This window comes from Coloeus monedula (genome assembly GCF_965178545.1).
Source record: "Coloeus monedula genome assembly, chromosome: 4".
Taxonomy (NCBI): domain Eukaryota; kingdom Metazoa; phylum Chordata; class Aves; order Passeriformes; family Corvidae; genus Coloeus; species Coloeus monedula.
In genome coordinates, this window is record NC_138784.1 from 26,081,203 (window position 1) to 26,102,982 (window position 21,780).

At 40.6% G+C, this 21,780-nt stretch overlaps 1 protein-coding gene across 3 annotated transcripts in view; it reads right to left on the bottom strand.

Annotated features, from left to right (window-relative positions):
• MRTFA (myocardin related transcription factor A) overlaps positions 1 to 21,780 on the bottom strand; it is a gene marked incomplete at its 3' end in the record, with an annotated part of 74,249 nt that overhangs the window by 24,122 nt on the left and 28,347 nt on the right. Inside the window, exons 1-2 of one of the 3 annotated variants that reach the window (XM_082279729.1) lie at positions 20,908 to 21,372; positions 2,768 to 2,833 (exon numbers count right to left, since the gene is read on the bottom strand). In XM_082279729.1, coding sequence (XP_082135855.1) covers positions 2,768 to 2,833; positions 20,908 to 21,034 — 193 coding nt within the window. In that variant the 5' untranslated portion in view covers positions 21,035 to 21,372. Of the gene's footprint in view, positions 1 to 2,767; positions 2,834 to 17,395; positions 17,527 to 20,907; positions 21,373 to 21,780 lie in introns of those variants that run through there. The other 2 variants (XM_082279730.1, XM_082279731.1) reach the window with 2 other exon arrangements.

Genomic DNA, 21,780 nt, shown 5'->3' on the forward strand with positions numbered 1-21,780 from the left:
TTTAGATTCAGTCAGGAGAACCGAAGGTACCAATGGGAGTTTGCACACTACATAGCTTGTAATGTAAAACAAAACCTTTCACTTCTCCCACACTTGGCTCATGGATTTTTCCATGGCTGTTTGCCTCAAGATATACAGGAACTGATCTGTATCACAGGCTAATCTAAACGAACATGTAGGAAAGCACAGTAAGACCAAAACAGAAACAAAGTCGATGCTGAGGAAGTGACATCCACACTCTGGATATGAAGGTGAATTGGAGGTGTGGTGCCAGACAAGCTGTAGTCTGGTGCCATGGGCTGGATGCATATTAGCTCTAGGCAGAATATTTTCCACTTTACCTTCATTCCAATTTAATCCAGCTCTCAAACTTCATTTTATGGTGCAAAGCAAGGTACAGTAGGCAGTTGCAATGAGGAACTTCATTTCAAAAGCACATTCCTGTAATGCAGATAGAACTACAGCCATCACGGCTCTCTCAAGAGTGTTAAGACATTCCAGATGGAAAACAAAGGAAAGAAAAGAAGCCAACTAGCATTTGACATGGAAAGAGCAATCCAGCTCTTTTAGTTCAGCACCAAACCATCCTCTGGATTCCAACTTTTATACTTTTGCTGAATCATCATAAAGGACTGTGTGGGGCTTGATTCCTGGCTAACAAACCCAAGAGGGACACGTGAGTCCAGTATAGCCATGTTCAGTAGCAGATGACAGCAGGACAAGATTAAGTACCTAAACATTTTCACAGACAAGAGGTATAGGCCAGAGAGAAGAAAGAATACAGGATACTTGCACATTCCTAGCAGTAGTAAAAATGTGTATCCAGGAACTCCTGAAAGTAGAAGTAAAGCTGTTGTGGCTCTGAGATGCCTTCTGGAAGAACACGGTCCCTAGTCATCCTCTGTACTTCACAGGTCAAAAATGGGACTTTTGTTTTAAGTATCACAATTTATCTCACATCTGATCTTCTCCTCAAAAATGGCCCAGGCAAATTATGTTTTAAACATTTCCCTACGTGCAGTTATTTCCAGTTGGCAGGTATGGGTAAATGATACCATTATCTGGGAGGAACTAATTTCAAATCCTGTTTAGAACAGATGTGCTAAAGTGGGTTTTCTCCATTGCAGAAAGGACCTTTTCATGTGTTGCCAATATTTTCACGATATTTCACTGAGTATTTTTCTTTGGTCCGTCACAAAACTCACATGTAGAAGATATAAACGAAGCAATGAAGGGCACAAATCTGAAAAGACTAGTAATTTAGGCTGTGTTTTAAACAAATTTAAGACTCACTAATTATTCTGGATGCCTTACTTGAATTACTTGCAAGGGCCTCATTTTCAAAAGGCCTGTAAAACAGACCCCTCTCAGGAATCACAAGTTTGGCCAGCCACACTTTGAAGAAAGCCAGTACTGAACATGAGTTAATAAAGTATTTGCATACATATCCACCTAAAGCAGGAGACCACAAAGAAGTCAGGAACATTTTCTTCTGAGAAGCATTAGTAAAAAGGCCCCGTCACTGGGACACTAGTCTTTCATCCAAAAGCAGGTAAGTGTATTCTGTAGAAGCTTGTATACAAGCTCCCCAGGTTAAAAAATAGACAACAGACAGGATATATCCAGACAGGATAATCTTTTCTTTTTGCTATGGTAACATAATTTTAAGCAGGGGTCCCAGAAACCTCTTGAGAACATTACTGACATTCAGCAAGGCACTTCAGCTGACAGAGTGCTGCTGACAGGTTTTCTTCACTCAGAGCAGGAGCTGACAGTCTAACCTCCAGCCCTCAGCAAAGTCTAAGTCACACCACTGTGTCATATTACAGCATGCACCCCAGAAACAGAAGAAGTGAGAAAATCCTCATTACTACACCATCTTCAATTAAAGCTTCTGAAACAGGGAAGCAGGAAAGCTTTTGACAGAAGAAGAAACACATACCTGATCCACTGCCTTTTATTACAGCTGTTGTGTGAAACTGAGAGGACCTCAAAAATAAAACATTTGCTGTGTGGTCTTGCTTCAAATTGTTACCTATAAGTCATCTAGTTCAGAGGTACCAAAGCATGACAAAACTATTTGTCAGATACCTTTTTTGCATTTTTGGGGGAAGGAGGAGAACAAAACAGAAAAATACCTTCTCCAACGCTAATCTGACAGTGAAAGCTTGGCTTTAGGGTAGATCCTCTCTGTTTACCCAGAAAAGTAAACGTTCTTTACCTCCACAGATTTTGCCTTCCCCTGCAAGAAGGGCAATGGCTGATGCCCACAGGGCTCTTCCTAGCTGTTTTCTAGCTACAAACATAAAAGAGGGCCCCTTGTTGGCTAACATCTTATACATACTGCCTGGTTTTGGTCGGTTTATGGAATATGTACACACAAATTTAAAAGTGCCTCAGAGATCTGGGGAGCTGACACACTGTAAGAACAGAAAATGCAGAGGCAGGAAGCCTGTTAGAAGAGTGATTACCAGCAGGAGTCAAGGCACTTCTAACATAGCATGGTCTCCAGAAGACTGTGCACCGTGAAGAAATGCAAGCCAAGTTTTGCAGTACAGTTGCACTTGCAGCCATTACCCTCTTCCTCAGTATCGGAGGTGGCACCAACACTTCAGAAGGACCAGGCTGGTCCCCAGGGTGGGGCTCTTACATAGGATGTTTTCCATGCAGAAGCAGAGAACCCGATCTTTCGAATCATATGGGAAACCACTCTCTACCAAAAAACATGCATAAAAACACCAGGGCAAAGAATTGAAGTGGTACTTACGCGGCATGATCCCTTGGCTCACCAGCTCCTCCCGCGTGCGTCGCTGCTGGAGCTTCAACTGCAGCACTGCACGACAGCAGAGAGAGGGGAGAGAAGGAAATCCATCAGTGCAAGAAACAACTGAAGAGACATTTTCAAATGCATCTTGTTTTCTTCTTTGGATGCCAAGGCACTGGTGAGCAGCAGAAGGAAAAGAACCCCCCCTCCCACCCTGCTGCCCTGCCCTGCTGCAATTGCAGAAGTGGCCCCCAGCAGTCAGGTTTCCGTAGGCTTCTGCAGCCAGGGGGAGAGGAAGTTGCGCAGGGTCTTGGCAGGGTGATAAAAATCCACAAAGCCAGGCCTGTTTCTCAGTTCTTTCTAGAGCACCAACTGCTTTCCAAACCATTAATATTAAAAAACAAACAAAGAGAAACACCAGCTGACAGTCCTCCAATAAACACAGAGTGACACCCCAGCTGCTAATGACTCCTGAAAACTCTAATTACTATGTGCAGATTAAACGATATGTCAAAATTGTTGGTCGTTACTCTAAATTACAAGGCTGATTTCCTTCCTCAGCTCAGAAATTCACCTTCAGAAACATCTTGTGAAAGTGAAATACCACGGATACATCTAGAGGTGCACTGCAAAAGGAATCCCCTTATCACTAGAATTTTTCCTATTTATTTTAGCATATTCAACATATTCATGACCTGTGTGAAATGCAATTAGCTGGCTTTTTTTCTAGTGCAAATCCCTGGAATAGTCATAATTTCAACATTTAGATTATAACAGCAGTTTCCCTTTAATCTATACAATCAAAGCAAAGTCTAGATTTTTTCAAATTCTAGATTTTTCTTACAGTCAAAGACAGCTTCCATATGAAAGTGACCTTTCGAAATTGAGGAAAAAATTCACATGAATGTGTAGACACACACATGACTCAAATTAGGACAACCTGAGTATGACTGAATCCCATTTGCAATCAAGCCCAAACTCCTAAGTATACTCCACATATTATAAAATGAATGGCAAGGCATCTCATCTCCCCGGTCTTAATTTGAATTTCTCTGTCAAGCTAATGCCTTAGTCCACATAATGAAAGTCCACACGAATGCAGTGGAACCACTACAGAGCAAAACTGCTCTACAGTCTAATAATGCAATCCTATTATAACCCTTACGCCACCTTTCTTAAATACTTTGCTTGTCCAGTACATTAACTCCATACATTATATCCAAATTTGTACTGCACAATCCCTAAAGCAGAGATCAAAAAATTTAAGAAGATGCCACTTTGTCTACTTACAGACATCATCACATTTTACCTGTTTCTTTCAACCTATGCAGTTTGCATTTGACTAAGATACATCTTCCAATAAGGGTTCTGGTCTTCACATGTATAAAAAAAGAGATCCATCTCTTCCTTCCTATGGTTGTTTCCATAGCACCTAATCACCCTAACGCACACTTAATTTTCTTCTTGGATTTGTCTGGCTTCCACTTCCATTGACTCTTGATGTCCCTTTCTTTGAAACTGTTTATGACACTGAGAAAAGGACCTCCTACCTATGGACGTACCTCTGTGCACAGTGTGCAAACAACTCACCTCTCTTCTGTTTCTTAAGACAAATTATGACTTCTTACTATATGGATCCTGGGCAGGAAACTACTTTCTTTTAGTATATGGAAGTGAGAGAGGGGAGGAGGATGTACAGAGCACCATGGTAATTCTGTGTGGGATCAGCCAAGAGCCAGAAGAAGGAGGAGTGAACACAGAGGGGAAGGAACAGGCCCTTCGTTTGGCTGTGAAACTGCAAACAGAAGTGGTAGGTCCAGACTCTTCCTCCCACCCAGCACGAGATCGCACTCCTACTTCTGTGCTAGCGTGAGGGCCAACACAGCTCACAGCCAGCCTGCTCACAGAGCTTCTCATTTGCTGGATTGCTTCTGAGGTTATCAAACCCCAAATCTACAGAAGCACTTGATCTAACTAACACCTTGCTGAGACAGTGTCAAATTTCTCACTCCCCCCATCCCCTCTCATGTCCCCCTGACTGGTGGCTGGACTCACTGACACGACAGTGACCGCAGCCCAGTCAAAACAGGCACCAGTTTTTGTGTTGGTAAGTTGAAGAGGATGACCACATAGCCAGGAGTTGTAGTGGAACAACCAGGACACCAGGTATTCGCCAGCACTGAAGCGAGTTAGACTTCATCCTTCCAACAGCACACTGCCACTACGTGACTTCTGCCCATTTAACTCCCACTGCATGGCATTACTTCTACTACTGAGCTGTTTAGGGACTCATAGCCATACCCTAAATTAGCACATGTTACTAAATGTATACAGACAAGGCACAGACCTACAGCATCAGGTCCACCTCCCCAGCTTTAAGTGTACATAATCTTACTATTACTCACGTTTTCCTATTTACACATCTAGTAACGTGTGTTAGCCCTTTCTGCCACTTACTTGCTACGACCATCTACCTTCCCTCACATTTCTAACTACGCCTACTTTTTACCTTTCACCTCCCAGTCAGGGATTTTCAGCAAAAAACTCCCCCACACATATGTGGCTGGCATTTTTTGCTCCTGGGTGCACACCTGTATTGTCATCTGTATTACTGCGCATTTTGCTCCACTGTCTCAGTTGGCTTAAATGATCTAAACCTTTTTTTTATGTCATTATTTATTCCTCCACTAGTATTTGTTCTGTCCACACTGTTACAATCTCTTGCATGTGTTTCCAGACTCTACCAGGCTGATCTCAACCAGAAATGCTTTTCTGCTTTCTATGATTACAACCAGTTCTTAATCCAATTAAGCACTACTTCATTAAATTCAAATATACCTCTTAAAACCAAAATATACCACACTACTAAGTTAGAGATGTTATGAAAATCTGTTGCACCCAGACAAAACCCCTAGCAACCAAATTTCACTAATCCAAATGACAAAATCACATTTGAGCAGACCTGTTTTCACACACCAAAAAGCTGATCAGTGTGATTATACTGCTATTCTTACACCACCTAAATTCTTGATCAAATTTTCCATAGTTTTTTTTCCTGGAAGTGATAGCAGATGAGCCATTTTTTACTCACTTTACATCACCCGTGATGCAAAATGTTATTGGTCTTTCGCTCTTCTGAGGTCTCCCTGCTGTTCCCAGAATTATTAGAAATGAATCTCAGACTGCTAGAGACTTCATCAAATGACTTTAAATTCTCCTGCTAACTGCAGCCTCCCTTATGAATTTTCTAAATATATCTTATTTCTTTATTAGTTACAATCTACTACCCGTTTTCTCTCCCCATTATATGCACCTTTTATTTTTAAACCCTATGTCTCTTGACAGAAAGAAACTGTCAAGAGGACTTAAACAGGAGAATAGAAAAAAAGTCATTTTCAAGACCCTTTTTATAAGACTAAGTAGTTCCTGGGATTTATGAATGTATATAAATATGTATTAAGCACAAGTTATAATTGCCATAAAGTACTTTTTTTTTCCCAATACAGCTTATTTTTGTGGCAGGGAAGAAGGCAAAAAGGATTATTTCAGTTCACTCCTGAATACATTTTGGCTTAACTAAGTACTTGGAGTTCCCAATGCCATTTCATATATTTAGGAGATCACCTGTTTACATGTGCAAGTGTGTGAATCCTATATATAGATTAACAGATGTCCCAAGCACCAATCCAAGGCTGTTGTACATGGAGCTCAGCCAAAGGTCTAGAATGACCAGAGAAATTCAAAGCTACTCTAAGACAAACTGAAGTGTAAGTCTTTCAATCACTAATGGACAATCTTCTGTTTCCTTTAGCCCTGTACTTAACCTGTAAATTAATTTTCAAGTTAAGAATAAATCAGGTCATATAAAAGGCAGTGCATAACTACTGGCTAGAAAATAAGTTCCAAACTGGTACCCTTCTACTATCTGCAATATTCTGTGGGATTTGTATGCTTGTCAGATTTTCCCACTCAAAACTGGACATAATTTATTTACTTCACAAGTATGAAACATTCCCAATTAAATTTTGAACAATGTTTTTATATCCCAAATGGACTGTTCCAAGGATCAGTAAAACATTCCAGAGAAATCTGGGAGCTAGGAGAGAGGACCACTGCAGTTTAAGAGGAGTAGAGAAGAACTGCGGTGCTGGGAGATGTATTAAATGACAAATAATATTGTGATACAGCTACTGTCACCAGAGTTAGTAAAATACAGCATGTCATGATTATTTTTTGTTCATCTTAGCATAAAACTTTCTCAACAGCCACAGGCATATTCCAGGACCAGCTACTCACAGCTGGTGGCAGCTCAGATTCAACAGCACATAAATACTATACAGAGCCTGCACCCATAAGCACTTTCAGGACAGCTACAACTCTGGTGGTAGTGCAGGGGTGCAATAGTAGTAAGCAGAAGCAAGAACAAATATCTATGACAAGCTAAGTTGTTTTTTGCAGATCATCACCTAAATCTGCAGCAGCATGCCTGCCCTTAGACATAGATATCTGAAAGCCCTTCTAAACCACACTGCATTTAGTAATGTGACTAGAACTACTGCAGAAACTAGACTGCAGATTCTGCATCTCAGCATTTCAACAGAGAAAAATAAAATTAAGATCTCTTTTCAGAAACTGTCTCACATACCAGGATAGGTTTGAGACAATACATTTAAAAAATATTCTGCATTTCCTGTTTTTTGAAAACTAGAAAGAAGAAGCACAGGGCTGTGAACTGCAAGCTTGTGGTGAGACCTTGTGCATGTTATACTCAATACAGACTCACCACCAAAGGGAGTCTGTGCTCACATTTCTACAAAACCTTTCCTGCTGAGGAATCCCAGGCGATACTTAAGGTCACCCAACCAAGGTAATGATTAAGCACAGCCATATGGTGGATTACAACTGGGACAGCATGAGCAGCAGTGCAGAGCAGGAAGGAAGGAAGGCTGCTAAAGCCAAATGAAACCCTATAGAGGGACTGAGGGAGGCAGAACTCTGTGGAATTCGGGCTGGGATACCCATGCAAAATGGGAGAGTGCAAGACATAAACTGCATATTAATAAGAAAGGCTGTATGCTCACAGACGTGATCTATCAATTTTGTAAATTCAGTGAAAGCAGTCTGCCTGATAGAAGAATTTATCCTTGCAGCCCAATCAATAAACCATGTGATCAGAACGAGAAACTACTGAAGAACAAGTGAAATTAGCCTAACTTCATTATCTAAGCTGAGGAAAGTGCAAGCGTAAGTAAAAGCAGTAAAAAGCAATTTAATGCTCATAAGGGCTCACAGTCATTTATTTGTAAATTGTTCAGCACCTCTGCAGAGCCCATTTTGAAAGCACTGAGCAGCTACAGCATCCTGTTAATTCACAAGAAAGCACTAATACAGCACAAGCTGGGATGGGAACTTGCCAGTTAGTTGAACACCTCTGCCTTTCTGTAGTGACAAAGGTATTTCAGGAGAATTTTCACTGGCCTAGCACTGAGCAGGTCTGACTAGGTTTACTTTGTGAGGGTCAGAGACCATGGACTAAGGAGATGTGGCACATGGCCACCATTTGCAGCCCACACATACTTTCCAATTTTTCAGTCCAGTGTGTTTAACACCGTATGCAATGGCCCGCATGCAACCAACTTAATTATAATATGCAACAATAAAAGACAACTTTGATGACATGGGGTATTTGCTGAACAAAATTGGCACAGCTGGTTGTGCAGAACTGGGGCCTCTAACTCAAATATCACAGTGCCATGTAACTACTGCTTTGAAGGATGAAGCCACCCTTCCACTTACCACTCGGCCAGCAGCCCTTCTAATTACACTAAGAAGAGAATATTTTTCCTACTTTCTGATTAAATAGTCACATTTGACCAGAAGCAAATGCCAAATTTAGCTTTTGAATATGCAGCACACCAGCTGTTGTTTTCTGTGGAAGCGACAGCCTACTGAATTCAGTCCCTTGGAGAGGTGGCAAGAGCACAAAAAATGGTCTCACACCAAAAAATGGTCTCTGAGCATTTTTCAGCTGTGCCAGCTTACAAAACAAATGTTGACTTGCATTAGATTTTTCATGCCTCAACAGGAAGCCAGATTAGATTCACCAGCAAGGGCAACATCTGTAAAACTCCAGTTGCAACACCTTTCTGTACAAAAGCAGCAAAGGGCTGTTAGTGTACCAAAGTACTTGTAGCGTCCACAAGAAGCTAAAAGAAAAAATCAGCTGTGATAGTTTATGATCAGTGAGTGAGTATACAATGGTCAAAATTAATTCTCAATAACTTAAATTGCTGAGGAGGATTGCTTTTTCTGTTTTAGAGCTGCATTTTTCTGGTGCTGTTGACAACACACCCCGCACTACACAGAATGTGCTAGAATGGGCGTTACCAACAAAGAAAAGCTAACTTTTTGGGCCTTTTTTAAAGGCAATTTTCTGAGCCTAACAGCATTTTAATCCACTAACTGCTGATGGAGAATACATGCTGGCTTTGCATTTAAGCAGACTGTGCAGTTAACAGAGAAGCATTTAAGTGAAGCAGACTGTAAATGACACCCAAACTGCAGGGATTATATGACAGTTTGCTACCCTGGGAAGCGGATGCCAAAAATTCATGTCCCTCTGTGGCGTGAAGGAGAAGCAGCAGATACACTGTTGATCCTCACAATTTGCAAGCATCCACTGTTGTTGGGGGTAGCAGCCATACGGTTCTGTTCATTTCAATGCATTTTAAAGAATAGCTTGAAGCAAGCCTGCACAAAGGGAAAGTTAAGCAGAAGTTTATTTCTTTACTATTTGAGACTATCTCACATTCCACTACCTCTTTTCTCTACTGAAGCAACAACAACGGCTGCTATTAAAGTGCAGGCAGCTTCCTCTGCCCTTCCTTAGCAACCATGCTGTGGAGAAAATGGAGTTTGGGAGGGTAAAGCATAGAAAGAAAATTTGGTTTGGTCTCTTCAACTGTTACAAGAACCTTTCACACTAGAGGCAAAAGCCACTTATTTATATTCATGCTGTGGTTTTCCCCCTGTGGGAAGTAGGATTGGGACCACTCTCCATACACCCAAAGAGGAGTTCTGTGAAGCATATCCTGAACAGGAAACAAAACTGGGATCAGGAGCAGCTCCCTGCTGCAGGTTCTGAGAGTGATAAAAGCGGTTTTCTTTGCAGCCCTGCAGAAATCAGCACGTCTTGCTGCAACATGCTGAGATGGAAAGGTGTCTCGTACCAGTCCAGGGAACACCGACAACTCTTTACCCAGCTGTGCTTGTCCAAAAGAGATGATTCTGGGAACAAAGCCAAAGAGGAGATTTAATCAAAAAAGCCACACAGCTGCATCAAAGGCACTTCTTGTATAGAGGACTTGAAACTTTTTTCATAACCACCTCTTATTTCTTATCCTCTTAGGAAGCTTATGAAAGCATTAAACATTTGTACAGATGTGAACAGGAGTATGATTCTGCCTGATGTAGACCTAAACCTTCTATCAAGTGATTCTTAAAAAACAGAACAGGTGCTTCACCTCCAAAGCAGTAACTTTCAAAATATTTCACAGTGTATGTGCTAGCAATAATCCAAGGATGCAGTGTGGGTCATATCACACTGGAATTGGTTTTTTCCATCCAGCACTTCTAAAAGCCTTCAGGCTCTCAAATGCCCAGAAGCTTTTAAAAGCAGCTGAAAAGTACAGAAAAAGGAGTGACTGGTCAATTAAGAACACAAAAAGACAAGGAAATGAGAAAATTAACTGACTCTCACTCTCAAAAGAAGAAGGGCTTGTTTCTTGATAAAATCACACTCTTCAAAGGTTCTAATGCTCAAAATATTCTTGGGTCATACAAAATCATTGACATGGCATGCACCTTACACATGCCTGTTGATTGCCTATATGAATGTGCTCCAGAAGACTAGTTTTAGCTAGAAACAAAAAAAAAAAAAAAAAAAAAAAAAAAAAAAAAAAAAAAAAAAAAAAAAAAAAAAAAAAACAAAACAGGTTCAGGGCAATAGCCCTTTACTGTTGGGAGATGCCACAGGAAGAGAAATATGAAATAGGAAAAATTTAAAAAGATGTTTTCAAAGGATGATGGAATACTGTATTATCTTTTAATGAGTCAATGTCATGAGGCATTAAGTAGTTCTCTTAGTGGAGACAGACAAATATAGATTCTTTGATACAGTTAATTTAGCAGAATCATAAGTCCCAACCTACAGAATTCCCCAAAGAATATGAAAACAGAAGTACACAGTCAAAAGTAAAAGGATCTATTTCCATCCTCATATTACCACAAAGTAGCTAGCTCACACAGAGCACAGAACAACAAGCTACCTCAGCAGGTCATTTTTGAGGCTTAATATCAAATTTGATAAATGCAGAAATCGCATTAATGTTAATGAAAAACCATATTTAGAAGATAAAACCAGCATTTACAGCAATTTTAGTTTTGTTAGGACATGGTGCTATAAAACAAACAAAATCAGTAGCTCCTTCCAAGTACCAAGACATAATATGATCTAAGCTCCAGAGAGGACAGAACAGTTACTCCTGTTAGTGGTTCTCCAAGGCTCAAGTCAGCATTGGCTTTGGTGGTAAAATGCGCAGATCCCAGAGAAAGAGCCTTAGAAGTTTACTTCTTTACTTCTGAGATTCAGTCTCAATACTGCACACATTGAACATGCTTATTTCACAGGAGCTACTCATGTATATGACTCCAAATAAATGCAGACTTGATTATTACCATGAAAGTTATGCTGAACTTTGGAGGGTTCTTTTCATATATATTTACAATTAAGACTAGCAGTTGCTGTGCATTTTACAGCATTTACCTTTACCTTCTTCCTTCATAATTTAACTTCTGCCATTTCCATTAAACATGTAAGATTTAGGGGGACTTAATGCCATTTTATTCACTGCTACTTTTTAATGCAAAGCCAATTTTGTCTTATTGGATACTAAAATTTTAAAATCAGATATGTTTGTTACTAATAGTACATAAGTGTTTCTACCGAACACATAAAAGCTCACTCTTAACCATAAAGTCTTGGTACACCTATAATCCATCTCAGCGCTTGCTGAAACTGTTACAACTTTAAGAAATTAACCTGAAATACACATAACATGGTATATTTAGTAAGATATGCAACATGTAAAAAGGCACAACAAGCTAGTCAGTAGGAAAAGTTGGTTTGCTTTCTGTGCAGGGTACTGATTCTTATAGAATCATTTTGTCTCAGTAGTGCTGGTTAGGTGAAAACTAAGCATGTGAGTAGCTAGGCACATATCCATATCTATGGAATCTGGCTACCATGCATGATCCAACAAGATGACCCGTAACAAAATACCTAGGCAGAAAGGTCTACCTAAAATTGACCCACTGGTATCATAGTACAGTAAATATTAACTGTAATCAGTACTTGTTGATGCCATCTATATATCCATTGTTACTATTTATAGCTGGAAGAGAAGTCTTGAGGAGGGAAAAACAGAGAGAATTTCCCAACTCCCTGTGTAAACTTGAGTCACAGTCTACAGTGATTTGTATTTTTCCATGAAAAAATGAATAAGGAGGAACTAACATTGCCCTTAACCAGCTTGCAAAGAAGACCCTAGAAAGAAATTCTCGCCCATAATTTAATATGACATGGCAGATGGGGACAAATGAAGAAAGAAGAAGGAATAGGTAGATATATCCTGGCAATTAGATCTACAGCTGTCTACTAAGGTGACAGTACAAAAGGCAAGCTACACAAGGGAAACACAAGTTCAAACTCTTCATTTTTTTTCTTGCAAAGATAGAGGTATCTCTGCCTATAAGAAGAAAGAGTTTCAACCAGCTCATTTTCCATAAAGATGATACATGGGAGTTTTTCTGAAAAACTATACAGAAAGAAAAAACCAAACATTTTGAGGTATGTCAGAATCTGAACAATTTTTCATTGTATTTAAAATTCTGAGTTCGAGGGATGCGTTTTTGTGGGTTTCTAACAAGCAGAAAGAAAATCAAGCACTGAGACAATGCCGAGACACATCCATAAACACACATGATTGATTAGATATGTTTATAACACTAAAATTGATGAGGAAATCTTTCTGTGCTTCTTGCAGCAAGTGAGACATGGTTGAGTATTTTTCCTTCATAGGTGACCTCCCATACTTCAATTTCTGCTACAGCAGAGTGCTCCAGTGCACAAACAGCCTCATAGATCAAGGTCACAAACTTCCCCAAACATTTCTGAGAGACTGGTTTTGGCCCAGTGACTCAGCCTTCCTTCTGCCACAGGGCACCCTCTACAGATAGAGGTTAAAAGTCCCCCTCACAGGAATCATCTAATGGTCAAAACACCACAGAACTTCTGTGGCAACAGCTGGGACACCTCGACATATGAGCTGTGTTTTGGGGTTTTCCACTAAAACATGGAATAATTCTGTAATTCCAAGACCATTTCGGATTTAAAACCACCTAAAGATCTTTGGTTTACTGAAACCAAATGCAAATGAGAGCAAATGTGTTTTTCCACAAGTAGTAAAAAAAATTACTTAGAAGTATGCAAATTTAAATACAAAACCAGCAGTTCTTTAGAAGAAATAATTAACTAGTTATATAGGGAACTCAGGAAGAGCTGGGCCTTATAATTTTAAATTAGCTAGCTTGAGTATCTCCCAGCTTCATCCAGTTCATTGTGCTGACAGTTATTTCATGGGACATGAAACAACAGTGGTTTTGTCCAAGGTGCGTATTACATGCAAAACGAAGACTCAGAGCATTCCCTATCTAGTTAGCATTCCTCTTACCAGCTTCTCTCCAAGCCCCAGCATTCTCTCTTAGCAAGAATTTCAGGCGGATACTACAAGGAATTACCATATTTCTTTAATGCATGGTAGTTAGAAACACCTTTGCTGTTTTCTCTGCAAAGAACACAGGCCACAGTCATCGCATCTGAGGCTCAAATAAAGATCCTGGCCTCCGTATTCCAACAGTCTGACACCTTCTTATGGTTTAAGTACAAATTCTATTTGTAGTTATTCTATTCTATTCTGTTGCTACTTGTAAAAACGTTGCAAGATTCAGCTGTGGTCATCATATTACTCTGCATTAGAAATCAGTTCCTCCACAGCAGCCCAGTGTGGAAGCTGATCCCCAGAATTTGCATTACACATAAAAAGCACATCAAAGTCCCTCAGAATCTTTGCACCATGATGATACAACATCTATCTACTGTTTGTTACCTCCTTTCTCGATAGACATTTACTTTCTTTCAAAAAAACTCTGGACTACACCTCTCCAGGACTGACTACTGTGTTTTTTTCCATGAAGGAAGATCCACAGCATTGAACAATTCGAGCTATGAGGCTTAATGTACTATCATAGCTATAAATATTTAACTAATATAATTCTGTATAACAGGTCAATCAGCAAACCAAAAAAACCCAGCAGTCCAGAATGGCCTGCATGACCACTGACTTCAGACTGGTGGATAAATTCTGCAGACGTTTAGAATGTTACTGCTGGGTCAGTCCTCTGCTGAAGGGCACAGAGGGGACTGCCAGCAGCAGCAGACCACACACACTTCAAGATTCTCTCCAACTGGTAATGGAGGTGGGCTTTCACTCATATCCTGAACAAAAGCAAGTGAAGGGCAGACACGTTTCCCTTCTGTCGATGCCTCCAGCAATGAGGCAGGGAGCTGGCTGCGGGGGACAGCGTTTGCAGCCGTAGTTAAGATTCACCATCACATGTCAGTCCTGAAGATACAATCCTCGCTCTACACTGCCTGCAGTCAGTGTGACAGGTATTATTAGCAGCAGTAAAAGAGTCTCTCAGGGAGACACAAAGGTAGTTTAGCATCTACTTCTAAAATGTCATCTTCTGCTTCTGAAGAGGGAGAATTTGACATCAGAGCGCGGAAAAGGGCTGCAGGCAGGCTTAGAAGGACCTTCACACCTAAGTGTAACACAGACAGAGGCATGAATACTTAGGAAAGTGAAAGTGATTAAAAAGAACATCCACCAAAATAAGAAACAAAACACACAACTATTTCCAGGGACAGGTTACATGTTGCTCGTAATACTGATCAAATTATGCAAAGGGAGTTTCTGGCTTGTATTCTGGCTTCCAGCACTGCTGTGAAATTTGCAGAGGTGTGTAACCAAAGAACACACCTCCTGCCACATTCCATTCCTACAAAAAACACAGCTATAGTCTCCATACACTTACTACTGGAGAAACATGGAGCAGCGGGAAGCTACAGAAACTCCATATGAGAAAGTCAAAAGTGGATCTCTTCCTTCTGTCACCCAGAGAGCACTACTCAGCTCGGCCCCCAGCAACCCAGCTGGGCAGCACAATGTTTGTGCCTGACAAGCGTTTTTGAGTGAGGAAGGTTACCAAAAAGATGTTAAATGTGTCAGCTGGTAGAGCAGAGTTGTTATGGGAAATACCCTCAGAATGGTGACAGGCCTTTGAGCTGCCTTTGGGGATGGAGACCACAGAATGAGGTCTTTATAAGCACGACTGCAACACATGATTCCTGTCCCTATGATGGAGAAAAGTCCATCACAGGCACTTCCACTGAAAATTTTCAAAAAAGCTATCTTTTTACAAAAGGTTTTCTCTACAGCTTATTTCTACAGTTTATTTCCGAAAGCCGGTTTTAAAATAAGATAGTCTAGAAAGTCTGGATTTTCACTGTTGATTTTGAAAAGAATTTAAGTCCCAAAGCAATATATCCTCTTCCTTATCATCAACTTCTTTCACATCTCTTATTAGCTGCATCAGGCCAATATAACTTTAGATGGCAGAACTGCAGGCTGGAAAGTTAAAATTTTTGTTCACTTGAAAGAATGTTGATTATATTATATGCACAATAAACTCTGACAGAAGATCACCTGCACAGTTTTACTACCCATCTCATCTCTCCTGAATACACCAATGAGCAAAAAACATTTTGTAGTTCTTCTTAGCAATCACCATATTGCAACGTATTTCAGCTACTGCAGGTCTGCTCGTAGTTTGGAGAGATACCGGGTTAGTAAATATTACATAATGCCAGGGAAAAACACTGTATCTACTTTCATTAGCCCAAGTAAAAGAAAGAAACTATGAATTCTGCTCCATGTTAATGCCCTTGGGCAGATTACATATCCTGCAGAGCCTCCTGCAAGAAAAAGCAGCACAATTTGCCCCACAGGCCCACTACACATCTTAATTTGATAAACCTAAGCCACATCAGGAGTCACATCCCATTTTCTACCATAGGTTGCAGAGGTTCTTACCAAAAAATGTGCTGGTTTTGCATTTTGGACTGAAATTTATTGATGCAGCAGGTGACAAAATCAGTAATTCAATGCTCAGAAAAGACTGGAGATATGGGAGTTGGGGCACAAAATGAAAGATCTAAGCAGGCACTTATTTTTGGTATAGATATACACTAAGTTGTTGATCAATGACTTGCAGGTGTGACAGCACGATGAAAAATCGGAGGTGACTACTGACAGATCTTGTGGATGATAAAACCACCCAGATAAAATTTACACAGGCAGCCTGAGGTGGATCTGAAAACAGAAGGAAAACCCACTCCTGTCACTGACCCTCATCCTTGGACAAGGACTCCAGAAGTTGTTTCTGGATGCAAAGAAAGTAGTTTGAGTTTAAATACCATAGTTCCATTTTCAAAAAAAGCACCTGCTTTTCAACAGCTCCGGGGAAGTCTAAGCATCAGTCATTTGCTGTTTAAAAGTACAAATAGAGATGTTTTCTTGAAAAAAGAAACAACAGATAATTATGAAAAAATCAACAATCTGAAAGCCACACAAGTGTTTTCAAGCTTTATTAGTATGTTTCCAAGTTGCTGGGATTATCAGTACCTCAGCACCACTGCCACTGCATATGAAGCTCAGTTCAACTGTGAAGAAAATTCAGTTGACAGGGCAGGAAAGCACTTACTGGAAATTTTACTTGGTATCATTACTAGTTCAAAGCATTGTCTGCATAAATGCTACTGACAGCTGTACTCATCACACCACACCCAGTTTCTATTCTTTTTCATTTTCTGCATGTGTTGAGTCCTTACATCTCCTTGCTCTTGCAGGATGTAAGAGTCTGCAACTCTTTCCTTTTAGTATTACTTTGCATTACAGAAAGCACTGTAATAGCCATTTTTGACAAATTAAGTAGATCATAGTGTGGTAAACAAGTTAGCCTCTGTCCCACTCCTCCTCCTCTTCCCATTCCCAGCATGAAAATAGCTAGGGCTAAAGCAACAGCTGGGGATCATTACACTGACAGGAATAGTTCAGTAAACTGCAAGAGGGGAAAACATGTCATATCCAAAAAAACCAAAAACACATTAGAGCATCAAGACTGAAAAAACATGTGAATTCAGCTCCAGGGATAATGCTATGACTTTTCTTCCACTGATAACTGACTTACAAAAACCCTGATCATTCAGTGTTAACCCTTTCCCCAAGCTTCCCACTCACGTCACAGAGTTAACAAATACCCTGAAACACCTCTAGTCCTCACAGTCAAACGAGGCACACTGGCTATTAAGTAAAAATAAATTTAAATTGACAGTTAAATTGACCCTTAAATTGACAACTTCAAGCCACTTCACATAAATTATCATTATCTTACCTTCAATGCACCTCTTACTTTTAAGCATAGTCACAGGCTGTGGTTGCAGCAAGAGGCTAACAGGGAGTCTGGTGTGCCTCTGATCTGCCATAAGAAATGCCAGCACATCAGCTCCTCGTGCATTCAACACATTTTCTGTGTTTTAATGTGTCAGAGCACTACTTGCATAAATAATTCCAAACAGTGGGATGCATTAGGCCATAATTCAGAAAGGCATCTGTGTGTTTTGTGACTGGTTTCTGACACTGTTTATCCATGCATTTCCATTGCTCACGCATCTCCCACAGCAACTTCAGGTCCACTCTGAAGCAGGAAGACACAGATCACCCTTTACGGAAAAATGTCACTCTGCATTCCTGTGAGATGCCTTGGGCACAGGGACTGCCCTCTTGCTGGGGATCTCCTTGGGACTGAGAGCTTCCGAGTCGACATGTGCAGGTTTCCTGACCCCTCCTCGATGAGGTATGGCCATGGGCCAGCTGGACCTTCAGGTGCCCACAGGTGTAATGACGGTAAGGTCTAGATTACTCCTGAAGAAATCCAAATGTTAACCAGCACTTGCACGACTCCTGATCTCTTCAAAGTACTGAACAGATATTAATAGTTTAATCAAAGGCTAAGCTAACTCAAATTACCTCCCATTTGCTGTGGACCAAGAATGTGCACACAGTTCGTGCAGATCAGATGGCATGCAGGAACTTGTTCCTGTGTCTGGGCCCAGAGATACAAATCTTGGAAAAAGACAGGTGAGTTTCACTGTCAGGCCCCGAGTCTCACTGAATGTTTCTGAAGGGAGAACTTGCCAAAAAAAAAAGTGTTTAGTGTAAGAGCAACAAATTAAAGATGCAGCACAGAAGTGGAAAAGTTGGAATTTAGTTTTGGAAGTACTTAATTCTAAGCTAAACTCACGTGAATGCTAACTGGGTTTTCTGCAATTCTGCAATTCTGCAATTTCTGCAATTCTGCAATTCCCTCTTCATATCTCTCATGAGGGCCTACCATACTGTTGTGCTAACTGATCTAGGAACTGCAAACCGGGCTCTAGTATTTGAAAACTAAATCATTCCAAGGCATTCTTGAATAGAAAACATGTTTATGGATTCCTGAATTCTAGGAATTTTGCAAATAACTGCCCTAACACACACTTTGAAAAATACAAGCTTAAGTTCTTTGACTTCTGCATGTCAAACCGTTTCTGTGCAGAAAGGATCACCAGTTCCCAAACTTCAATGTCAAGTGCTAATTCAAAAGAAGAAATAAATCAGATTTAGGAGACATCTGTTTTCCAGAAACCAGGAAGCAAGACATAGTCTATTCCAGATAGCTGCTTCCCATGAGAATCATTAAGAGAATAGATATGAGCATTGTCAGCATTAATACAGACAGCCCTTATTTGCCCAGTTTTATTAAGAGGTGGTAAAGAATGAGGAAGACAAATGCAGGAATTCTCTGTCTTGATGACAACAAAATTAAGCTGTCTCATTTTTAGGGGGACCAAAATCTAAGACAATAGTCATTAGTTTCAGCTCAATGCTAATTCTGGAAGGGTTTACACATGGGTGCATCTCTTCCTCCACTGCCTGTAAGATTTGGCTCCGCAAAACACAGGGCATGCTACAGCATAAATACAACAGGCATCCCGAGACTGCAGGAGACTTGAATGGAGCAGCAGCAAAGCTAAAGGGTTATTATTTTCTTCATCTGACAGGAAAGAAGCTGGCAGCATCTATTTTTCTTCCCTAACCTTCATCTGGTAGCTGGTGGAAAGCAGCTTTCCTCATCACATATGATATTAGAGTATCATGAATTAGCCATGGGGCAGGCTGATGGTATTGCTGGACTTTGCAGAGTCAACACAGCTTTTCCAATAACCAGAATTATACAAGATTTCAATGGTCTTAATTCACTTCAACTTGAGACAGCAACAAACCTTTTTATATTGGTTAAAGTAAGACAGAATTGCTTTTTCCTTGTTGTGCATGTTATCCCGCTGTACAGCTTGTGATATTTAGTGACCGGATGGAAGATGCATCCCGGCACGTCCAAATGCAAAGTGCTCACCTTCTGTGAAAATCAATGCTTGCAAATACAGGACAGATGCAAGTTCTGGCTTTTTTTTAAATTTTGGGTTGTTTTTTTCCTCTGAAGATTGATATGCTGCAGCTCTATGTCTCCAAAGCAGATAAAGAAATCTGGGAACACTGCCTATACTGATGGATTTATAACTCCTGAACTTGAATTTGAGGACGGTGACTTCAGTTTTCTTTTCCTTTTCCATATTTTCTCAACAAAGAATATTCCAATGAAAACATGCAACAAAAATAGTAATATTTTTAAAAGTTAGCAACAAGCTAGCTCTTGATAGATGTTAAATAGGCTTGGTAGGGGGAGTGACAATTGGGGGCAGAAACCTAACAGTTTTGTTTGGCAGCTTCAGCAGGCCGAGACTACGTACCAGAGAAAAAATCCTCTAAATGCAACTGCTAAAATCCTCTTCCACACACTGGCCATCTTTTATGCAACAAACATGGCCTTTTTCTAGCTGGATTCTTGTCCTCAACACCTACCCCATCTTTATCTTACTTTGCTGTCCAAAATGTCAGAAGGTTATTTTCCCCTCCTTTCAGATGACATTACTCGCTCTTAAAATCAGTCATCACCTTATTCTGAGGCCACTGTACTTCAGATCATTGTTCCCTTCTGCAAGTTCCTACTAAAATTGTAGCTAGACAGATCCAGTATTTCTGATAAAACATAAACCTTGCTACTTGCCACTGGCTTTTTGTGATGTTCTGCCATTCTTCCCTGTTTGCTGATATTTATTATGCTACGCACTATGAATGGATCATTGCCTGTTTTCATCTTCTCATTCTTCTTCAATCCCTCCAGATCCTCTTCTTTCCTTCTAGATATCACTCCCTGAAATCTGACCTCTCTCTGTCTACATAATCTTTCAGAATTGTTAAATCCTCATTAAAAAGTCACACATATTTGTAGGAGAATACCATCAATTAAAACAAAATCACATTTGGATATATACACCACACTCCTTGCATGCTTTCAAAACAAGGACACACAGAAACTTAAAACGTGATACTCTTATCTTCTTCAAGGCAGTTGCCACTTCAGAACAAGCCTTTACACCTTTAATGAAACAGCCTTAAAACATTGTTCCCAAGTGGCCTACAGATGTAGGAGAGAGGAAGAAATCTTAACTTTGAAATCAAAACTTCCAAATGCAAGTGAAATTGTCTCAAGGTCCCAGCACTGCAAGTCACTACATACAGAGCTCCAGGCTTGTCGAGTGACGTGCTTGGGCACCCTCAGGGACAAGAGGTCACAGGAGTCAGTGGGAAACCCAAAATCTGGACTATTGCCCAGAAAACAAAAAACAGGCAGATTCAATATGCAAGAGGGAAAAAAAACCCACAACACCACCAAAAAAACCCAAAATAAAACCCCCAAAAATGAATTATACAGTGCCTACAACAAAGAAAGCAGAGCCTGCTAACCTTCTCGTAAGCTGTGGTATGAATCCTGATACGTGCTTGAACAGCTCTTCCCTTGCTTTGACACAGTCTCTGCAAGCGGCACAATCCCAACATAGGCAGGCTGGAGTGTCTTGGCTTTATCCAACATATTAGAGGAAATCCCTGGACCTGAAGGCAGATTCTGTAACACGGGAGGCGTCCCAAGCAAGTGGAAGGGGCTCTTAATCCTCACAAGAGACCCAACTGCAATCCCTCTCTACCAGGTTTCGGTCACTGCACCAAGCGGTAGAGCAGAAAAAAAAATCAGTTTACTGCTAGATTCCAAGGCTGTGCTTGCATCAGAACAGAGAGGTTCTGTAGGCACAGACAAACCCTGACAGCCAACATCTAAAGACTAAAACTAGCAAGGCTCTTGGCAAAATTTTTCTTCCTACGATCTCAAAGCTCAGACAGAAACTTCACTGTTTCAGCAAGCAGCTATAAGCATTCAGGAACCCAGTATGCAGAGCACTGCTTATCAACAGATGCGTGGACTTCTTTGTGGGGCCACTTGCAGTAACAGCCAACCTCATTCACCCAAAATAGTGAACAGTTGGTTTCTCTACTCACACTGCAGACACCTGCCAGACAGGCAATATCATGTGATTGAGCAGTACCCTCTCTGCCCCTGCATCTCCCGACTGTAAGCACGCTGTGCACACAGCCAGGAGAATACCCCTGCTCTGAGTGCAGAAGCCACGTGCTTTTTCTCCCTTCTTGCTTAAACCATTAGAAACAAGAGTTTTAGCTGTGGAGAAAGCCAAACTGATAATCCAAGATAATACTGATAATAATGCATAATCTTCATATGCATTTGCTCTGAGACCACGCATAGGTAACAGCAGGCTACTTCTG